We start from the raw sequence: 24239 nt of genomic DNA on the forward strand, positions 1-24239 counted from the left end.
CATTACACCATTGAATTACGTCAAAACTTTAAGGATTTATTTTTAATAATTAAACTGGTGAACGAGGAAGTGTGGGGGAGTCTTTATTCACTATTGGATTACGTTGGAATTACGAGTGTGGGGAGTCTTTATTCAAATTTAAGAGATGTAAGAAACCATGCCATAATCAGCTATATAAAATGTCACTATGTTCTGAGCTAACTTTTACATATAACATCTTTAATGATTTGTGACGATGCAACAAGTACAAAACAATGTAAAAAAAATTATGTTAGTCAAAACGCCCGCAAACATTTTCTATGGCAAAACTACTCACTCGGTTTGTTGGCTAGAGTCCTTCTTTAAACAGATTGTTGGTGTTTCCTGAATTGTTTGAACCCCTGTTAAGGAATAGACAAATAATGTTAATATCTCCTGGTAAATCTTATACATTGCTGCATTTTTATCTCTAGGATGTAAGTATGTCTTTAGAGAAAGACTCTATCCCATACATTTGATTACATTATATTTTAAAAGAATCAGGTCATGTCCAGAAATCCTATTTACCTGCAGATATAGGGTTAATCTGCAGATCAATAATAGGTTTTAAATCCTGTGTAGCCAGCTTACTGGAGAAGCAGCTGCAGAGAGAATGTGAATAGAGTAAATACAGCAGAGAGCTATAACAGTCATTGCTCACTTCACAATGAGCATGCTGTCATTACTGCACATTCATTACTAGTCTGCTCTGCAGGCACACACTGTATATACATGCTGCAGAGCAGTCTAATGTAGCGCCCCTGAAGCCATCAAGAGCTACAAGGTACTGCATCCTCTAAAAGATGCAGGGCCTACCCCCAGGGACCTGGAAGACCAGTGTCAGTAACACCAAAACACATATTTAATCACAGTTTTTCCCTTCCCCAAGGACTGATGACAGACTAGAGTTGGACCCAATGGATGGCCACCTAGGGGTGGAGCCGATCCAGTCCACTACACGACAACCAGGAATGAGGGGTCAGACAGTCAGTAAGTGGAAGTGAGAGGAGACGGACGTGACCGTCCTGACGGGAGTGCGTAGCAGTGACCTGTTAAGCGCAGGCGTCTGTTTGCCGAAGGAGTACGGTGGAGTACTCTTGTAACCATAGCACCGACGGGGTACAGAGCCCTAGGTCAGGCAAACGCTCCAGGAAGACCTGATAAAATCTGCACAGTTAGGGGACCATCCAGGACCTCACTGACCGTAAAGTCCGGGGGCACCAGCAGTGACGGGAGAACCAGGGACCGGAATGGAACACCGATCCTACAGGGTTCAAACTGCCAGCTGTATGGACAAAAGACTGAGCAACTACCAGGAGGGGACCCCCAGACACTCCAAGTCACAAGGACCCACCAATTAGTGAAGGGTGCAGGGGAAAGAAGTCACCAGGTCACCAAACCGACACTGGGACTAAGCCGACCAGTAGTGAGGACCAGCCTTCCTTCGGGTACCAACCATCTAACTACTGTGAGTAAAGAACCCAGTTACACTGCAATCCCTTGTGTGGCCTACCTTCTTTCCACACCTAACTCCATCACCTACCACCTGGGGCCCCAGCCCTACTTGCGGAGGGCCCAACATCCAGGCTGCCATTAACATCAGCCCCAGTGGTGAGACACTGTGCAGCGGCAGCTCCATCTACCTAGCCGCAAGTGGCGTCACGACAAAAAACTTTATTATTTCTCCCCTGTAAATAACCCCTTTCAAGTGACCCCCAGGGTCACGGAACTGGGCAACGGCCACCCAGTGAACTGTCCCCATACATATACGGCCCGGGACCAAGTGCCCCATAGCCCTGGGTCGAGTCACTAACAATCAATGTACGACGAGTGATTATAACCGTGCACACTAGGACTGTAACAGCTCCCTGCACTGCCCCAATGACTGGAAGTGATTAGCCATAGGGAAAATAAAACTTCATTTTCTCCCTGTAGCTGATTCTCTAGCAAGCCAGCTAAACAAGTACCTAAAAAAGAATAGTTAAGCCCTTATACTTTAGCTATCCCCTTCACATGCCCAGTACATTGGTGTTTGTTTTCACATGTAGTGGAGACGAGATGTTTTCACATGCATACTCATTCAAATCTGTGTTGATTTTCACATGGACCATGTGATCCACAGAGAGACATGTCCGTTTTTTATCATCAGTACAGATGACAAGAGCCAATAGAAATCAATGGATCTGTGAAAAACATGAACAGCACACGAGTGACATCCATTTGCCATCTCTGTGACATGGGCCAGAATGAAATGCATACAAGAAAATAAGGAAAAAAAAAACAAAACATAAAATAAAGAACATTTTTTTTTAATTATTCCAATATGTATATTTATGTAAAAAGAATAAAGAAAAAAGTACACATATTTGGTATTGCCACGTCCATAATAACCCGAGCTATAAAACTGTCACACTAGTTAGCCCCTTCAGTGAACACGGTAGAAAAAAAAGTGTAGCACAATTAATGTCTTTTCATCATAGAGGTGACAAAAAAGTGGAATAAAACGCGATGAAAAAGTCATATGAAAATAAAAAAAGTACAGCTAAAAACGTCATATTGTCCGGCACTAAAACAAGGTGCCATACAATACAGCAATGGAAAAACTAATTTTATTTCTATGAAATAGTTCATGGTGTAAAAGCGGCAAAACCAAAAACACTATAATAAATGTGGTATCACTTTAATTGTACTGACCAGAAGACTAATCTATTTTGTGACACGGTGAACGGCATGAAAAAAAAAAAAAGAAAAAAAACAACAACAAAAAAAATCAATTCCTGAATTTCTGTTTCTTCATGATTTTGCCTCAAAAAAAATGAAACAGAAACCGATAATGAAAATACTACGTGACCCAAAATGGTACCAATAAAAACTGCAACTGATCCAACAAAAACCAAGTCCTCACATGACTCTGTAGGCAGACAAATAAAAAAACTATAGCCTTCAAAATTTGGTGATTGTTTTGTAAAAAAAAAAGTGTTTTTTATCGTGTTTGTAGCCAGACCTAAAAAAAAAAAAAATATAAACCTGGTATTGCTGTAATTGCACTGACCTGCAGAATAAAGCTGACTAATCACTTATACCGTAAGATGAACGGCATAATAAATAAATAAACAAATAAATAAATAAAGCCAATTCTTCAACTGCTGCTGATTTGTTAATTCTGCCTCCCAAAGATCGCAGTACAGTATGGCTCACATTTATCCTGTGCTATACGCTAAGTGCTTACATCGAGGATTATATGTAAATCTCTGAAAAACATAATTCAGATAAAATTCCCAAAGGAAAAGTCACTGTAATAAGGCAGAGGGAGTCCCTTTGAACTCCCAGATGGGTGTGTAATTTCCAAAATTTGGTCACTTGAGGAGATTTCTTCTGTTCAAGCACTTAGTGACTTGGCAAGCAGAACTCTACAGTCACATGTCGGGTACTGTCACGTTTAGGAGAAATTGTGTAACACAATATGGATTTATTTTTTTTTTTACCTATTCCACTATTGAAAATTTGGGGTTAAAAAAACTTTTAAGTGGTAAAAATGTAATTATTTTTTCTTCACCGCCCAATAGTATACATTTTTGTGAGACACCTGTAGTATTAATAGGCTCATTGCTCCCTGGATAAATTCATTGAGGGGTGCAGTTTGTAAAATGGGATCTCTTGTGGGGGATTTCTGCTGTTCTGGTACCTCAGGGGCTCTGCCAATGTGACATGGCAGCCAGAAACCATTCCAAATATATCTGGACGCAAATACGGCACTCCATCCCTTCATCACTTTGTACTGTCCCACAAAAGTAGTTTCCGACCACATATGGGGTATTAGCGTACTCAGCAGAAATTGCACAACAAATTGTCCATTAACTTTTTCATTTTCACGGCTCAATGTCATAAAATTCTGTGTAGCACCTGGGGTTTATTTTCAGTGCTCACCAAACATCTAGATAAAGTCCTTGAGCATAGTTTCCAAAATGGAGTCACTTGTAGGAGATATCCACTGTTTAGGCACATCAGGGGCTCTCCAAATGCAACGTGGCATCCACTATCTATTCCAGACAATTTTGCAATCTAAAATTCAAAAGGCGCTCTATCCCTTTCAAGCCCTGCTGTGCACCAAAACAGTACATTTTTACCACATATGAGAAATCGTTGTACTCAGGAGAACTTGCATGGTGCATTTTCTCTTGTGACCCTTATGAAAATGCAAAATTTGGGACTAAAATAATATTTCTGTGGGAAAAAGTAAAGTTTTGATTTTTTCTTTCCTTCCACATTTCTTAGTTCCTGAGAAGCATCTAAAGGGTTAATAAACTTCTTGAATGTGGTTCTGAGTAGTTTGAAGTGTGCAATTTTTAGAATGTATCACTTTTGGGTATTTTCTGTCACCTAGGCCTCTCAAAGTCACTTCCAAGGTGATGTGGTCTCTAAAAAAATGGTTTTGTAAATTCTGATGGAAAAAATGAGAAATTGCTGATGAACTTTGAACCCTTCTAAATTCCTAACAAAAAAAAATGATGTTTCAAAAATTGCGCTGATGTAAAGTAGACATGTGGGAATTTTTTTTTTTTAACTATTTTGTGTGACATACCGTATTTTTTAACACATAAAAAACCATTAATTTCGGCGTCATGTGTTTTATTTCCGGTACGTGTCAAACAGATGTCAACTGGACGGCACACAGATGAAACACGAATGACATATGTAGACATAGATGGCCACATGGATCTGAACGTGTGAAGGGGCCTTAGTGAGACATTTCTCACTGTGCAGTGGTTACTGTACAGCAGAGTAAGACTTCATGCACATGGTCGCATTACAGTTCCATGTTGTACAGAGCCATAATAGGGCTCCCATAGAGGTGCAGAGAGGCTCCAGGAGAATACATCAAGCTTTCTGTGAGGAAGCTGAAGCTGGAGTATCATTGGACTTTCCAACAGGACAATTGTCCTAAGCAAACCTGAAATTTCACCACGGCTTGGTTTCAAAAGTCCTGGAAAATTTTGTTCCCGAAATGAATTGCTTTTGACAAAACAGACGAAGAATTCCTAACAATGATGTGTTATGAAGTTATGAACAGTAGGACCTATTTAAATAAAAAAAAACCATGAATGTATCTCTCATGGGTGGGTAATCACTACAAATATACTAAAAAATATATATGTGGATCCAACACTATATATCATATGTGGTCAGCAAAATGCTCAATTCAACTTGCAGAAGTCTTCGTTTCTGCAGAGATAAGTACTGTAGGGTATAATGCCAAATCATTAATTTTTTCTGTGCTACAAAATTTTGAATCCCAATATGTAGGGAAAATGTGGGTAATGCGGAGCGATTATCTTCTCACCTCTTTCTCTCACGGTTACATCATTCTTTTGGGTTTTACTGTGAATAGGTTCCAAACCGGGCTCTGATAATGCAATTCTACTGTCAAAAGGATATGTCTTGGAGCGGTTATGATGCCAGGATATCTGCATAGATGAATATAAATGAAACAAAAAAAAATTACTGTTTTAATACCGCTTTCTCTTTCATACAAGGAATAAACTGGTTGTCTCTGTCAGTCCCTCAGAGAATGCTTGGAGTGGAGCTCCATACAGATGGGATTCTGCAGAGCCTCGTTCCTGTGATTCTCAGCGGTGGTACCGTCAAAGTTCAATAAATGGTCTCCTTTCATATTGATAGGAGATCATTTTTATACTTAGCACAGGAAAATAGTATAGTTCTAATATTGATATTATCTTCTTTAGTGTTTAGAAAATGTCACCAACCCTTCTTGGACTTAATTCATCAGGTTTCTTAGATTTATCAGCAGAAAATGACTTCACTGATTAAACACAAAGTAAGAGCATAATGATTCCCTCTCTGTTGCTACAATTGTGCTTTTCTTACAATTTATTGATATGAGGTTTTTTTTGTTTGTTTTTCTGCAAAATCTTTAAGGTTTTTCACCTGGAAAAACTCTACAGCCAAAAAAAAGTAGAAACTTTTAGGGGTACTTTGCACGCTGCGACATTGCTAGCCGATTGTAGCGATGCCGAGCGCAATAGTCCCCGCCCCGTCGCACATGCAATATCTTGTGATAGCTACCGTAGCGAACATTATCGCTACGGCAGCTTCACAAGCACTTACCTGCCCTGCGACGTCGCTCTGGCCGGCGACCCGCCTCCTTCCTAAGGGGGCGGGTCATGCGGCGTCACAGCGACGTCACACGGCAGGCGGCCAATAGAAGCGGAGGGGCGGAGATGAGCAGGACGTAAACATTCCGCCCACCTCCTTCATTCTTCATTGCAGGCGGGACGCCGGTAAGGAGATGTTCCTCGCTCCTGCGGCTTCATACACAGCGATGTGTGCTGCCGCAAGAACAAGGAACAACATCATACCTGTCGCTGCAGCGAAATTATGGAAATGACCAACACTACACAGATCACCGATTTTCGATGATTTTGCGATCGTTTAATCAGTGCTTCTAGGCTTTACACGGATGTGCGTCACTTTCGATTTGACCCCGACAAGATCGCAGTAGCGATGTCGCAACGTGCAAAGTACCCCTTAGTGTTCTAGAAACAAAAGCAAAATTTAGTTTGTAGTTTAAAGTGCAATTTAAAGGGAACATGTGACCGTTTTTTCGGCCTATAAGCTGTGGCCACCACCAGTGGGCTCTTATATACAGCATTCTAACATGCTGTATATAAGAGTCAAGGCCGCTGTGTAGAACATAAAAAACACTTTATAATACTCACCTAATGGTCGAGCTGAAGTGGAGTTGGGCCATATGGGCATCTCCGTTGTCCGGCGCTGCCTCATTCGGCCATCTTCGTCCTCCTTCTTTTGTAGCCGGGGTGCATGACGCATCTACATCATCCACACTCGCCGGCATTGAGGTCCTGCGCAGGCGCACTTTAATCTGCCTTGATTAGAGCAGATCAAAGTATTGTAGTGCGCCTGCGCGGGACTGGCGAGTGTGTATGACATAGACGCGTCATGCACACAGGCTTCTGAAGGAGGATGAAGATGGACAAAAGAAGAGGCAATGGAAAATTGAGACGTCCATATGGCCAAACTCCACCGCAGCGTGACCGTTAGGGGAGTATTATAAAGTGTTTTTTATGTTCTACACATCGGCCTGGGCTCATTATATACAGCATGTTAGAATGCTGTATATAATGAGCCCAAAGGTGGTGGCTGCAGCTTATAGGCCGAAAAAACGGTGACAGGTTCCCTTTAAGCTATCCTGCTGTTTTTCATAACTGCTCTATAGCATAATGGGCAAGTTTTATTAGTTGTTAAGATGAGTTTTTTCCACAGTGGCTTCAAATGAGAAAAAAAAAAAAAACAGCCCATGAAAGCCACAAGATTGTACATCCAAAAATATTTCCTAGAACTGGTTCTCTAAAAACAAAACAGTCTCAATCAGTTAGGACCAAAAATAGCATTTGTTAAAATGCAGTTTGGCAATGGATATATTGGAGACGTAGTGGTGGGGAATCACTGCTGCAGCGAAAAAAAAGAGGAGGAGCCGTGATAGCTCACCTTTCTCCCCATCTCTTCTACACCAAAACTGAGGATATACTTCATCTTTATGCTTTTCAATACCCCCATAAGGCCTTGAAGAGTAAAAAACACTCAAATATATTCTAGAATGCTATACTTTACAGTAGTTTCACACAGATTTTTTGGGGCAAAGTCACTGCTGTTTTTGCTCAGTTTTTTGAGCCAAACAAACAAGTGGACTAACATGGAATCAGAAAAAAAATATAATATTCCATGGACTTCTTCTTGTTATCTAAACTTGAACCAGTGGCATTAAAAAAAAGATACTGGGAGAAACCCCCCCCCCACTATTTAAAGGGCTTATTGAGACTGGAATATTGATGGTTACTGATAAAATAGGCTATTAATGTGAGAGGAGTGGCAATCCAATTCTTAGTACCTCACTTATCGGCTCCTTGAAGGAATCATAGCTACAACCTCTTCAATAACCACATTGCTTTTCCTACTGTCATGCCCATTTCTTCATGGCAGCAGTACAGGGTATGGCAGCATTGCCCATTGAAGTCAGGTACAATGTGGTAGAAAAAAGTAAGTGTAAGGTGAGTTAATCTGCTCCCTTCCCAGGGTATTTGTGCTGTGTGGCAGCCATTGTTGTTGTGGTTTTGTGTCAGTGTAGCGGTGGGGCCTGGAGTCATGGGGACTCAGCCTTGCAGCATGGGTGTTGTGAGACCAGGCCACCTGCCCTGCTGGTGCATTGTCGCTGCACCTGTGGTTGGCACACGGTTCCACATTAAAGGCGTCAGAGTTAGGGACCCTCTCAGAGGTTCGCCGTGACGTGGCAGTGGGCTTCATACAGTCTGATCAGAATGTTAAACCAAGAACCTCATGTTCAGGTATTTAATTTTTTACCTAGTGGCATTAGATACACTTATGAATTTTGGATGTGCGGCCATTTCTTTTTTCTATCACATAGTTGAAGTCAGGTACACAATGCTGAAATATTCTGCATTGCGACATTCTGTAGATGACGTTCACGAAAAATGGAGTGAATATAAACACTAATGATAGGCCATCAATATTGTGATTCCTAAACACTCCTTTATGTACAACTATAACCCATAGATCCATATATGTTCTTTTGGCACTTGATTCACTTCAAACAATGACCGTACCTGACAACTTGTGGTCACTTCATCTTTGCTCTCGCCTTTCATCACATTTTGTCTCATGTAAGAATGTGTAACAGACTTCCTTGAATTGGGGGGAGATCTTACTCGTTTATCTCCTAATTCATTAGTCCAAAGATGACGTCTCTTAAAAAACTCCTGCTCTCTAGGGGATTGTCTCTCTTCTCCTTTGCACCAGCAGGGATTGTCCTGGCGACAAGAAGTTGTATTATGGCGATTTCTCAAGGTTTCATGGAATTCAAGTCTTCTGTCATACTTGTCTTCATACGTCTCAATATCTAGTTTCTGCCGAACTGGGGACTTTTCATTTGTAATAACCATGGTTATACTGCGTGTAGATCATCAGTGTGATTTTATTTACTAAATGAAGACTTGAGCCTAAAAGAAAAAATTGCAATAATTAATGTAAAGTCACCCATACTGAAATAAAGCTGCTATGTACTACTTACTAGCATTAGTATTTTTTATTTTATTGACCTTCATTTTTGGTGCTTTTCACCTTAGCATTAAAGCATCAGTACATACTGAAGCCATGACACCTACAATGGATCCTGATGGACCTTATTATGGGGGCAAACAATTTTCTGTCATTTTTGAAGACAAAAATAGTGCAGCAACCTGAGTTATTATTACAATAATAATAATAATAATAATAATAATAATATCTAACACAAATGTGAATTTAAAGGATATGTACAGTATTAGGAAAGAGAAGTAGCACCACACTTGCCCATAGGTTTTGGTCACTAGCCTTTCCGCTCCATTGAAGTAGACAACCCATATACAGTTGCAGTTAACTTAGTTTTATTAGCAAAATGAATCAAACTAGAACGATATAAAAAGCTCAACACAACTGATATCACAAGTGGTTTCTCTAAATTTATCACATAATGCCACTTTTAATGACTACTGCGGACTCAGAATTACTCTACCCCTACACAACAAGTGCCTTTAGTTCTTAGTTGAGCACCTTTGGCTGTTATAACCTGATATACATTTGATTTATAGCCAGGCACCAGCATCTGGCAGTGTTCCTGAGGAATCTTAGATTAATTCCTCATGGGCAATGGACTACAGTTCACTATTATTCTTGCTGTAACCGCATTCTTCATATTCCACCAAAGATTTTCTATGGGGTTCAAGTCAGACAACTGTTACAACCACTGCCTAATTTTCCAATACTTTTCCTTAAACCAAGCGTTGGTGGACTTTGAGATATGTTTGAGGTCATAGTCTTTTTGGAAAATCCAAGATGATGACCAAGATGCTTCAGTTTCCTCACAGAAGACATGATGTTTTTCCCTAGGATTTCCTGACACTTGAGTGAATCCATTTTGCCCCCTCAAACTGCAAGTTACCAGTGCTAGAAATAAAAAAAAAGCCACACAGCATCACAAACCCAATACCATTCTTCTCTGTAGGCACTAGGTTCTTGCCAGCCTATGATTCATTCTTCCTTCTTCAGCCATACTGCTAAGCCACTGGCATGAAAAGTTCTAGTTTTTTTCCACTGCTCCACAGAACAGAATCCTACAACTACTGTGGCTTAAGGCTGCTTTACACCTTACGATATCACATACGATATCGTATGCGATCGTACCCGCCCCCATCGTATGTGCGGCACGTTCAATTTGTTGACCGTGTCGCACAAACGATTATTTCCCGTCACACGTACTTACCTTTCCATACCACCTCGATGTGGGCGGCGAACATCGACTTCCTGGAGTGGGAGGGATGTTCGGCGTCACAGCGACGTCACGCGGCAGCCGGCCAATAGAAGCGGAGGGGCGGAGATGAGCGGGACGTAAACATCCCGTCCACTTCTTTCCTTCCGCATTGCCAGCGGGAGCCGCGGGACGCAGGTAAGATCTGTTCATCGTTCCCGGGGTGTCACACACTGCGATGTGTGGTACCTCGGGAACATTGAACAACCCGACGTGCAATTTTAAGGAAATGAACGACGTGTATGCGATGAACGGTTTTACATTCAATCGCAATCGCACATAGCTGTCACACGCTACAACACTAACGATGCTGGATGTGCGTCACTTACGACGTGACCCCGCCGACACATCGTTAGATTTGTTGTAGCGTGTAAAGCTTGCTTTATTTTTATGGTTTTCTGCATATTGGAGCTGACAATTCTTGTGCTTTTTTGTGGTCAGTAGCAGAGTTTGTCTGTCAAGGAGACCTTCAGGGTACTGTGCAGGCTAAAACCACAATGCCTGTTGACACAAAATCTTGTTGTAGTCATTTGAAGGTTTTTGACCACCTGCCTCCTTAGGAATCTAGTGTCATCCGGTGACAGCTTTCCTCGAAATGTCCAGTAGTGTAGCCAGTGTTACATTAACTTTGCTTCCAGCGATATGTCTATGAACATTCAGTGGCTGCCCTATCTTTTTTTCAACTTTTTCCTTATTTGCGTAAGGCAAATATTTTTTCTCTTCACTTTTTGGACCACTCTTTTGACACACTAATATTAGTGAGCTAGAGGCCATTGCCCTGAAGGAATGGGCTGAGATTCCTCAGGAACACTGCCAAAAGCTGTTGTCTAACTATGCATCATGTTTGCAACAGGTCACAGCAGCCCAAAAAGCTCTACTAAGTACTAAAGACACTTGTCCTCAGAGGAAGCAAGGTGAAATGCATGTCTGGGGGCTACCATCATTCAGGTCATCACTAGCAGGTCTGGGGGTTTAGTGATTAGCACTGTTGTTTTGCAGCTCTGGGGTCCTGGGTTTAAATCCCAGCAAGGACAACATCTGCAAGGAGTTTGTATGTTCTCGTGTTTGTGTGGGTTTCCTCCAGGTACTCCAGTTCCCCCCACTTCAAAGACATACTGATAGGGAATATAGATTGTAAGCCTCAATGGGGACAGTGGTGATCATGTCTATAAAGCGCTATGGAATTAATAGCACTCTATTTGTGTTTAAAATAAATCAATAAGATAAATAAAAATATAAATAAATAAATGACGATTGATACCCTACTATTGGGAATACTTGGTATTCACACTATTTGGTCACTCTTTATAATATTTTTCTATGGCTATGTATCTGGGGCATTATAATGTACATATTGCCTACATACTTAAAGGTACTTTGCACACTACGACATTTCAAGCTAATGCTGCGATGCCGAGTGCGATAGTCCCCGCCTCCGTCGCAGATGCGATATCATGGTGATAGCTGGCGTAGCGAACATTATCGCTACGCCAGCTTCACATGCACTCACCTGTCCTGCGACATCGCTCTGGCCGGCGACCCGCCTCCTTATTAAGGGGGCGGGTCGTGCGGCGTCATAGCGACGTCACACGACAGGCGGCCAATAGCAGCGGAGGGGCGAAGAGGAGCAGGATGTAAACATCCCGCCCACCTCCTTCCTTCCGCATTGGCGGCCGGGACGCAGGTAGCAGATGTTCCTCGCTCCTGCGACTTCACACACAGCGATGTGTGCTGCCGCAGGAACGAGGAACAACATCGGACCGTCGCAGCAAGGTAATTATGGATTACGCCGATGCTATACCGATGATACGATTACGACGCTTTTGCGCTCGTTAATCGTATCATCTAGGCTTTACACACTACGATGTCGAGAGCGACGCCGGAAGTGCGTCACTTTCAATTTGACCCCACCGACATCGCAGGTGCGATGTCGTAGTGTGCAAAGTACCCCTTAGTCTATAGCGCAATTTATTTTTTTGCTGTAGCCATTATTGGTCTGTATTCGGATAACTTTACCATCTACTTATTATTTTTCTTACCTTCTATCTCTTTATCTTCCATTCTGCCACCGTTTCATTTTTCTACTTTCTACAGATCTCAGAAATATTTTACTATAACTGTTGGATGGTGCTCCCAGTATTTTAATGACACCTTGCCTAATATCTTATATATGCTTGTATTTTAATTTTTTTTTATTACAATAAAATTATATACATGTTTTAATTATATTTAGGATTTCCAATTTTTCAAGAAGACCTTCAGGCCTCTGATAAAAAGCTGAAGAGAAATTTCACCTTTCAGCACAACGATCCTCCAAATCAACAAAACAATGGCTTCGCCAGAAGAGGATTAAACTTATAAAATGGCCCTACCAGAGCCCAGACCTGGATCCAGTTGAAAATCTGTGTGTGACCTGAAGAGGGCGCTGTACCCAGGAGATGTCCTCACAATCTGACAGATTTGGGCGCTACTGGAAGGAAGAGTGGACAATGTTTGCCAATTCTAGATGCGCTATGCTGATGGACTCCTACCAAAGACTGAATGCTGTCAAAAATTCAAAGGGTACTCCAACAAAACCTGGCATTTTAACAGGAGTGTATGAAAACTCCTGTGGATTTTCTTGTGTGCACTGTATCCTAGAACATTTACCATAACCCTACCCTCACATTCAGCAACCATATCAAAGTTTCCGTGAGGTAACCTACAAACACATAACCTGCAAGGATGTATTGCCGCCTTCTAGCAAGGGAGTAGTAATTGTGGGAAAACCAGTCCTTACCTTCCTCCTTCTGTCGCCCTGAGGAAGTTTTGAATGAAAACATAAAACAAGCACATACTTCCAAGTACGTAGTGAGTCGCTAGAGCTTTCTGTCAGGAAAACGTCTCACTACTTTGTGTTGTGTCTGCATCCCTGAGACCATAAAGTGTTTTTGGGCAGGTCATGTGCTGATTGGATGCAGACACGTAGGTGTAACAGATACATGTCTCCTCTTGTCATACGTTCAGGAGCCCGTGCCTGTCTCCTTTATACAATGCATGTTACTGCCCATGTTCACTAAGCACCGTTCTGTCATGTAATACCTTAGGAACCTCATCAAAAGCATAGTGCACATAGCCAGAAATGAGAACATTGAATGCTTCTATATTTACTGTCATTTATTACACTTTATGTTCTCAAAGTTTTCATTCTTGCATTTTAATATTTTACTCATCTTTTTCTAAAGCATATCTTTTTATACTTCCGTCGACATAGTTGTTTCAGAGCTTGTTTACTGCAGGACGATTTGTAGTTTTGAATGAGAGCAATCACTTTACCATATAATGTACTGAAAAACAGTAAAAGAAAACCCCTCTAACTATGAGGTGTGGTGTAAAAAAAATCCTGGTATGTGCACACCATCTTTTAGAAAAATGGCATTAAAGCACCCCATAAAATGAACATAATGCACAGCAGTGTCAAAACGGCATTGCAGAGCATATGTTAAGTCTTATGTCGCTATACTCAGTGGTCGCTGTGTGCATATACATCTTTTTTTTACGTTTTGTTTTTCTGAAGATCATTGTGCAGTAAAAACGTCATTTTCCAGGCCAATATGATTATAGTGATACCAAACTTGCATGAGCAGATTGGTTGAGGTTAAAAGGGCTAAAGGCTGCTTTACACACAATGATATGGCGATGTGATACGCCCAGATCGTTGTTATGATTTGCTGAGATCACTCATAGGTCGTTTTGTAGCGGTCACACGTACACATTTCACAAACGACACTACATCGTTCAGCGATATGTTGTTTGACCAAGGCGGTCGTGTGGGTGTTGTTCGTCATTGGCAGGGTGTCAAACGTAGCAATATGTCTGCTGCGTTCCAAACGACGAACAATATTGTGAAACTGAACGACGTGTCAACAATCAACGATTTTCACCCTATTTATGATCATTCGGAGTTGCACGTAGGTGTCACACGCAACGACATCGCTAACGATGACGGAAGTGCATCACAAAAACCGTGACCCCGACGATATATCGTCAGATAAATTGTAGCGTGTAAAGCGGCCTTTAGAGTTAAAAAAATAATAGCTGTAGCATTCTGTGTGCAAGTTATTCTTCCCAATCTTTCAAACTTGTAAGGTATGGTGCTCCGGCAGAGTTCCGGAGCGCATCCCTGCCATTCTTCTCTTGCATTGGCTCCACACTGCCAGTGTTGTACTGTGACATGCCAGCTGCTTTTCAGCATCATGATATATCGCACTCAGCAACAATGCAGTCCTAACATTGCCCATCAAGACACAGTACAGGGGTCGCCTTCACCTCAGGTGACCTTACCAGTGATGAGCGATGGGCTCTACTCGAGTAACAAGCATAATGGAAATCAATGGGAAACTCAAGCATTTTTCCAGAAGCCCCTAAAAAGGGGGCCGGGGATGAAATTTCTCTCTCTCCCCGACCCTCCTATTAGGGGCATCCGAAAAATTGTAACAGGAAGAATATACAGGACAGAAAATCTACCATTGCACGATACTCGATCGAGTACCAAACGTCTCGAGCACCCCGATACTCAATAGAGTATCGTTCGGTGCTCAATATGCTCGCATATTTTCTCTCTCATTTTTCTGGGAAGCGCCTAACAGGAGAGCCGGGGCTTAAATCTCTCTCTCTCTATTCTTGGCTCTCCTGTTAGGAGTTTCCGAGAAAATGAGAGAAAAAGAATATGCCGGTCAGAAAATTGAGCATATTGAGCACCCTACAACACAGGATCGATTACAGAGTGTCTCAAGCATCCTGATACTTTATCGACTATCAAGCAGTGCCGAGCATGTTCACTCATCACTAGTCCATACTGAACATCTGTCATAATCATTATGGCAAATACAAAGTAGACACCATGAGGGGGCTCCACTTTATACTTTGCCCATGGTCACAGTTTGTCTAAAACTGGTCCTGACCACTTCTCTGACTTCAGATAAATGGCGCTTGATGAGCAGTGTGTACAGAATCGAGGCAGCCACAGTGGCTTCTGGCAACCATATGACTGTACACATAATCAACAGGATATCAGCCTTGGCAGACATGACAGGCACTTTTCAGACCTAGAGTATGGCACACTATATAACCGAATCTGTGATGTAGGCTCTAACACAGTCATGAACATAGCCTTTTGCAAAAAAAATGAGAAGGGTTTTTAAGAAGAAAAGCATATGCACAATCCATGTAAAATCTTATAGAATTCTTTTAATCCACTATATAATCTGCCACAGAATTGAAATGTAATATAGGATTTCACCAGAAGCTGAAACACCATAGTACCATATCTTTGTTGGCAACTTCATTTAAAAGTGTACAGAGCATGTGTTGTGAAAATTCAGAAATCTGCAATCACCTAGAGTCACTATAGACTTTCATCATAAAACATTACAATTAAGCAGTGTAGCCCAATGCTAACAGCGTATAATATACTCACTGTCAGGATTCAGCTCCGCTCGCTGTTTCCTGCCATCATCACATGGTCGCTCCTCTCATATGCAAGTCTCATATTTAGTCATGTGACAATTAGCTTCTTTTTCTACTGCTGTTTTTCAGTGAAGATTGACAGAGTTAGGGTATGTGGCCACGATCACGACTCGCTGCGTTCATAATGCAGCGAGTCCTGACTGGCGGAGCCGCGTGTCTTCTCTGCAGGAGAACGCAGGAGACCGCAGCTACTAAGGCTATGTGCGCACTAGGCTGTTTTACCCGCGGATTTACCTGCGGATTTGCTGCGGAAATTTCTTGAGAAATGTCTGCAATCATTGTGCAGACATTTCCCAGCAAATCCTATGAGAAAAAAAAATAGCTTTGCGCACGCTGCGGATTTTTCTCAAGAAATTTCCTTGAGAAGATTTTCTTGAGAAAATTTCTTGAGAAAATGAGCATGTCAATTCTTTTCCGCAGGTACCTGCGGATTTCTGCAGTACAGCCTGCAAAATCCGCAGGGAACAACCTGCGGGAAAATCGCGGCAAATTCGCGGCTAATCCGCATGCGGATTTACCGCGGATTTGGTGCGGATTTTTTCCGGAGGTCCAAAAATCTTCCACTCCCAGAAGTTTCTCAAGAAATGTTCTTGAGAAACTTCACATTTCTAGTGCGCACAAAGCCTAAAACGCACGATCAGGGTTCAGTGCGCTGCGGTCTCTCGCTTGTGTTCTCCCTACGGAGGACGTATGCAAATCCACAGAAAACAATTGACATGCTGCGGTCTGGAAAGACGCTTCGTAGGACAGTGTTTGCTGCGGAAAAAAACAAGCACAGTGGACACGAGGTTTCTAGAAATCCATCCACTGTGCGTGTACTGTACAATACAGCATTTTGGACGCAGCTGATGTGTGCTGTGTCCAAAAAGCTGCAAACACTGATCATGGGCACACAGCCTTATGAAGAGCAGCTGGTCGGCAAATGACTAAGTGTGCAAATCATATATGAATTACCAGTCACATGGCGACTACACAAACTGCGCCCCAGGTGCCAGAAAGCCTAGATACACCTCTGGGTAATGCCTGTGCGTGTGGTGATGGGTGGGTAGTACCGGTGTGTATACGGTGATGATGAGTGCGGTAGTGCCTGCGTGTGAGCGGTGATGATGAGTGCGGTAGTGCCTGCGCGTGAGCGGTGATGATGAGTGCGGTAGTGCCTGCGTGTGAGCGGTGATGATGAGTGCGGTAGTGCCGATGTGTGCGGTGATGATTGGAGCGGTAGTGCCTGCGTGTGAGCACTGAGCGGTGATGATGGGAGCAGTAGTGCCTGAGTGTGAGCGGTGATGATGGGGGTGGTAGTGCCGGGGTGTGTGCAGTGATGATGGGGGCTCGCTCTCTCTCTCAAAGAACGCAACGCATTATTTCACAGGAATCCGTTACCTTTATTATCACACTATTTACAACGCATCTGTCACATGCGTCACACAACGCATTGTGACGGATGCCGTTCAACGCAAGTGTGTAACTAGCCTAACACAAAAAAACAAACCGTCATCCAGCTCTGTGTTCAGAAAAATGAAACAATTATGGCTCTCACAATATGACCCCCCAAAAAATTAGTGACTTTCTTGTTCAAAGTTAGTAAATGTATTGGTCAAATATTGTACCAGTAAAAACTACAGCTTTTCCCACAAGAAATCAAGCCTCACAAAACTTTGTCTACAGAAAAATATTGAAGTTATGGGCATCAGAAATGATGAAAAAAATTTTTTTTGCGTTAGACGAAAAAGGAATTTGGTATTGTCAAGGATTGTATCAATTAGCAGAATAATGATAGCGTAACCATTATACCTAGAATGAATGCTGGTAAAAATAAATAAATTTAGAATTACAATTTTTTAGCACATTTTGTTTCTCAAAGAATACAATGAAAAAAAGAGATAAAAACCTGGGTACAAATAAAAAACAACAGTTTGTCGAGCAATATTGGTCTGTGATATATCTGGACTTTGCAAAAGCATTTGATACTGGACCCCACCAACAACCTTGCACTGAAGTTTTAGAAGCAGGGACTAGGTGACACTAAATGCACATGAGTAAAAAAACTGGGTAAGGCACTGGAAACAAAGAATCATTGTAAACGGTACTTTCTCAATGGGACAAAATCAGCAGTGGGGACCACAAAGATCCACACCAGGAGCAGTGGGGACCACAAAGATCCAGACCAGGAGCAGTGGGGACCACAAAGATCCACACCAGGAGCAGTGGGGACCACAAAGATCCGCTTCGGGAGCAGTGGGGACCACAAAGATCCGCACCGGGAGCAGTGGGGACTACAAAGATCTGTATCGGGAGCAGTGGTGACCACAAAGATCTGCACAGGAGCAGTGGAGACCACAAGAATCAGTCTTAAAATCCTGTGATCCTCATTTATTTTGACCCCCTTTATAAATCACTTGTAAGACCAGATCTTCAATTTTGTATCCATTTTTGGGCTCCTCATTTTAAATAGCATATTTAGCTAGTAGGAAATCAAAGGTAAATAAGTAGATGATTACATGATATGGAAGGCTTCGCCTATAAATGCAGACAAGTAGTTTGCAAATTGCAGTTGCATCGACTTGCATGAAGTTTGCCGCAAGTGAAGCACGGGCGACTTGTGCCTAGAAAATCCAACACATTTAGACATGGTAGGTTACAATGCGACACAATGTAGACTGATTAGATTCATTATTGTGATCCAATACCGTGACCTCAATGTAACTACACTGAGATTTCAATATAGACCTAGCTTACGGATATACATTGCTTAATATTCAAGAAAGCAGTTGTTTTGATATCTTCAATTATTTATTGTCTGAATTAACATTAGTATTATTGATATATATGGATTATAATTGCTTTTATTTAAAACTTTTGAGAATACGTTTGACGTGATCTCCACTTTTACAGATGCTCATGCATCTGTGGCACCCCTGAGGCTCTGGTCGCCACAGGGTACTGCACCTCAATTAAGGTGCGGTATTCATCTCAGGTAAAGGGGGGGGGTTAATCACCGGTGTTCCACATTCACACTTTACATACAGCTTAGGAGCCTTCACACAGGGTGGGATGGCTCAGGGTAGGCAAGGGGCGGCCATCACGATGCATGGGACGTCTCTGGTCACTTAAGCCAGCCACCTGGGGGGTGGGTTCCACTGGGGGTAGAAAGAGGCGCAACACACACACACAACGCAGACAAGTCGGGACCCTCGTTCCTACAAATAATCTCTGGAAAACCTGGACTTTGCTAGGCCCGGGGCTTGGAGCGGGAGCTCAGTCAGAGTACCTAACGGCTGAGGGGGACATCCAAGGAAACGGACACTCTTTCTCTTTCTCTCTTCAAACACTAATGGTGGCCCCCTTACTTGCTTGTGATTGACCAGAGCCCTCAACGGCAGAGACCAGCACCGTGTTGCAGCTTTATATCAGTGAGTAAAAGAACCTGAAACAGCAGTGTCCGACTCAGACTGATTAGAGACGCCATCGCCCCGCACTCCGGTGCTCCCAGGGGACTGCCATTCCCCCATCCTCCACCTGGGTCCCACTCCACCTGTGGGGAGCGACACCATCCCAGCTGCCATAACACCTACCCCAGCGAGAAATCCTGCACCGACAGCTACTCCCTGGCCGCATACCACAGGTGGTGTCACGACAAACTTTGCCAACCACCCCGCTTTACCCACCATTTACTGTACGCCTCGGGCTAACGGAATCGTGCAAGGCCACCCGTGACAGTGCCTGACCCGACCTGACGGCCCGGCAATGAGTAGGTTAACCATCTGCCCCGTGGGACGCTACACATCATTTTATAGATTTGCTCTACAATGTTAAAAAGCTGTCTTTATGAATGTTCCCCAATATGATTTCAAGCTACCATCTACCATTTCTAGTTTATCAGCCACAAGGCAGGGGGTTTACAGCAATAAAAGAAGAAACCATGCCCCATTTGATGTTGCTTCGGAGAAGACCATATGCACACGCCATCACTTTCTAGTCCTCATTTTTACTGCAGAATAGGTTAAAACTGGTCAATCTGACAGATTACTAATTTGGTTACCAACACAGAAACTTAGAGCAAAATTGCCCACCTGAATCTGTCTTTAAATTTTAAAGATCATTATAGGAGAAATGAAGATAAAACTATGTTCTATGAACATAATGATTAAAAATACATACCACAAGCCAGAGGTCTGTGCAGCCTTTATGAGAAATTGTGACGACTGGTAATTTCTTTCAGACTGTTATCTCTGTACAACAGACAGCAACGGGAATGTGTTTAGCCAATATAATCTGAAAGTCACTGATAATTTTCAGTATAGAAGTTGTGGGAAGTTCTAGTTGTTTCTTACCAACAAACTATACAAGAAATTGCCACTTTGCATATAAAAAAAACACCAATACTCGCATTTTAATTCCCCCAACACCACTGCTCTTGGCTGATCTATGAGCACCAAAACTAGAAACATGAAATTGTGAAGTCAAATCTTGGACTGCAAGAGTAATAATTTTGAATATCATGCAGCAAATTGCACAAAGGTACTGCATATCTGCAGTAAAGAGGTTGTCCCACTGAATGTATTTATCACCTACTCGAGCACTGGTCCCATAGGAGTGCATTGAGCGGTGGTCACACATGTGTACTACTGCTTTATTCAAAACAAGGGACCTTGTACTCCCTGTTCTCGGGATAGCTTGTGATCTCAGTGGTTGGCCCCTTAGTGATCTTTAGGCTATGTGCACACGCTGCGTTTATTTGATGCTGCGTTTTTGGCCCCTAAAAACGCACAAAAACACATAAAAACGCAACTGCGGCAAAAATGCACCGGTAAAAATGCATGCGTTTTTGGCTGCGTTTTGCTGTGTTTTTGATCTCTGCGTTTTTCTGCGTTTTTCCAATGCATTCCATGGGGGGAAAACGCAGAAAAACACAGGAAAGAATTGACATGTCCATTTTTATTTTAAGCAAAAACGCAACTTAAAAAAAAAAGTTGTGTGCGGACAGCAAAAATGAACACTCATAGACTTTGCTGGGGAAGCAAAGTTATGCAGTTTTACGCACAAAAACGCACCCGAAAACACCGCAAAAAACGCACTGTGCGCACATAGCCTAAATGCAGCACAAATCCAGTGGCATACGACGTGTGACGTACATGTACATCATATGTCGAGAATGAGTTATTGTATAAATGTTTTATTGTGAATATCTTTAATTTCAAATATTTATGCACTGTATATGATGGCTACTTGATTACAAGATTCTTAAAAATGTATTGGCAGCATGCACAGCAAAAAGATTGGACTCTAATGGACAATAATGTTCATGATCGAAATTATGGACACATACAAAATACATAAATTTCTGACAAACATATCACTAGATTTGGACACTAAAATTAAAATTTGAATTAGGGCTATTTCCCAATCAAAATGCTCTCCCACAACAAGGGAGTGCCCGCCTGGGTTTTGTAGCACAGAGCATTCATTTTTAGGTTCAATATATCTTTATTAAACATAGAAAAATCACCACTTCCAAGCAATCAAGTAGGCATGAACACGTGCTAAGTACAGTTGAGTCAGGTTGGGGGTCATCCTGTCCGCCTGACCAAAAATATGCCTACATAACACTCAACTATGATCAATAAATCGCCATGTGAAGAAATCTCTATACCATTTTCCATTATATACCCAACAAGAAAAGAAAGAGAAAAAGCAAAGAGAAGAAGAGAAGGAAGAAAAGAGAAGAAAGAAAAGAAGAAAAAAGAAGAAAGGGGAAAGGGGGAAATCAGGCAAGTATTTCAGTGATGAGCGGATAGCCATCTCCTTCTGATCCCAGACCCTTGTTCCCAATTTTAAGTCAGACCTCCAAGACCCCTGTGTTAACCACTGTTGGAACCCTACAGACTCCTTAAAAAATATACAGGGATGACAGATTGCAAACCAATTTGGAGTCAAAACTCTCATTGAATGCCCTGATTTCTTCCAGACGCTGAAGTGTGTGAACTGCTTCCACTCAATCAATTCTCTGCAAAACGTAGATGATTTTTCAGAACCTAAGGAAAAGCTGATGCACTGCAATCAAAAAGAACAGCAGTAGGTCCTTCTTAACACTAAACATGGACTCAGAGAACATGGACAGAAGGGCCAACTCAGGGGAGGGCTTGGTCCGGCAGGAGAACAAGTGGTTATATAACTGAAAAATATCATTCCAGAGGGGTCTAATGCCTGGGCAGCTCCACCATTAATGTAGCATTGTACCCTCCCCCAGCACATCTCCAACAGAGACTTGATATTTCAGGATATATCCTGTGTAGTTTCACCGGCTTCTATACCAGCACTGGAAATATTCTAACCAGAGTCCGGGAGCTCTCCCCCTACCCTCCAGTGTCCCCTCCAGCGTTTTACAACCCAAAGGGTCCATGACATCCCGAAAACGAGAAACCCGACCTCGGCCAGGGGGGAGCAAACCCAGGGCTGGTTCCAGCAAATTGCATGGGAACTGGGGGTTACCTTCCAGTGGGGTAAGAGATCCTGGCGTGGATGCCAGATCTATGCATCTGACAATACCTCTCCAAATGTTGGCCAAATTAAGCATTGCATAGGACAGACCCATGTTTCTCGGGTTGACTTTAGGGGGCAACTAGAAGACCCCCTGCACCTGGGCTGCCGAGATGTCCTGTTAAATTTCCACCCGCAGCGTAGAGGCCTTATTGTGGATAAGATCCAGCACACGTGCCGATTGTTGCCGCATGATAGGCTTTCAAATCTGCTAATCCCGCACCCCTATTCTCTCTGAATCTAACCAGAGCCTTATGACCCAGACGGGACCTACCTCCATGCCATATGAAGTTCCTCATGGTTTTCCAAAGTTTAAGAAAAAAGGCCATATCCAGCTCCCACGGGATAGTTTGAAAAAAGTAGAGTATTTTAGGTACAATGTCCATTTTGAGAGCGTTCATTCTCCCAAACCACAAAATAGGAAGATTACTCCAGGCCTTAAGTGCCCTGTCAATCGTACCCCTAAGAGCTGAGTAATTCAGAATGTATATGATTTAAGGTCCGCAGCGATATGAATCCGTAGATATTTAATTGACTCGGTGCTCCCCTTAAAATTAAAAGCTGACCTGGCTTCTGAGGATGGCAGTGAAATATTGAGTATTTCTGATTTTTGCGATTCACCTTAAAATTACTCAATTTGCTAACCATTCATTTTTAATGGGGGTGTTTGAGATATTCAAGTGCTGCACTTGGGTGGTCTTTGGCCCATAACAATAAATGGAGCACTAAGCACATGATTGACCTCTGTTCCATTCAAAGAAATGTAATTGATGACGCTTTGTTTCAAGGTGGGAACAGACGCTGCATCAGTGACAGCAGCCACAACCCCCTGATGATGTCCTATTGGAGCATCAGGACTTCATCGGAAGTAAAAAAAAAAAAAAAAGAACAAAAAAACAGAACAAAAACAAAATAGTCAGGAAGTTCAGAGTAAGGGCGGCTTTGCACACTACGACATCGCAGGTGCGATGTCGGTGGGGTCAAATCGAAAGTGACGCACTTCCGGTGTCACTTGCGATGTCGTAGTGTGTAAATCCTAGATGATATGATGAACGAGCGCAAAAGCGTCGTTATCGTATCATCGTTGCAGCCTCCGACATTTCCATAATGCCGGTGCCGCGACAGGTTCGATGTTGTTCCTCGCTCCTGCGGCAGCACACATCGCTGTGTGTGAAGCCGCAGGAGCAAGGAACATCTCCTTACCTGCCGCCAGACACAATGCGGAAGGAAGGAGGTGGGCGCGATGTTTACATCCTGCTCATCTCCGCCCCTCCGCCGCTATTGGCCGCTGCCGTGTGACGTCGCTATGACGCCGCACGACCCGCCCCCTTAGGAAGGAGGCGGGTCGCCGGCCAGAGCGACGGTCGCAGGGCTGGTGAGTGCATGTGAAGCTGGCGTAGCGATAATTTTCGCTACGCCAGCTATCACAAGATATCGTACCTGCGACGGGGCGGGGACTATCGCGTACAACATCGCAGCATCGGCTTGCGATGTCGCAACGTGCAAAGCCCGCCTAAGAGAGGAAGCGGTGAAGAATTTTTAAATTAACCATATTAGAGAAGGGATTAGATTATTAAATTAAGTAGAAAGACATTTAATATGCAATTTATCTTTGGTTTCAGATGACCGATTGTTTTTTTGTTTTTAATATCATAAATTCACAGTTCTAGGGTATTATCAGACAGTGTGTACTTCTTCCCCTGTATGATACTGACCAATCACAAACAGGCAGCAACACTCAAAAGAACATGCCCCACTATAGCATAGAGCAGGATAC

At 42.7% G+C, this 24239-nt stretch overlaps 1 protein-coding gene across 1 annotated transcript in view; it reads right to left on the bottom strand.

Moving 5' to 3' along the window:
* TRAF3IP3 (TRAF3 interacting protein 3) overlaps positions 1 to 20168 on the bottom strand; it is a 77896-nt gene extending 57728 nt beyond the window's left edge. The window contains exons 1-4 of the mRNA XM_075335634.1: positions 20084 to 20168; positions 8679 to 9071; positions 5360 to 5483; positions 317 to 380 (exon numbers count right to left, since the gene is read on the bottom strand). Of these exons, the coding sequence (XP_075191749.1) occupies positions 317 to 380; positions 5360 to 5483; positions 8679 to 9014 (524 nt within the window). The 5' untranslated portion in view covers positions 9015 to 9071; positions 20084 to 20168. The remainder of the gene's footprint in view (positions 1 to 316; positions 381 to 5359; positions 5484 to 8678; positions 9072 to 20083) is intronic.
* Between the last annotated feature and the right edge of the window lie 4071 nt (positions 20169 to 24239).

The sequence above is a fragment of the Anomaloglossus baeobatrachus genome, chromosome 2, assembly GCF_048569485.1.
Source record: "Anomaloglossus baeobatrachus isolate aAnoBae1 chromosome 2, aAnoBae1.hap1, whole genome shotgun sequence".
NCBI lineage: Eukaryota > Metazoa > Chordata > Amphibia > Anura > Aromobatidae > Anomaloglossus > Anomaloglossus baeobatrachus.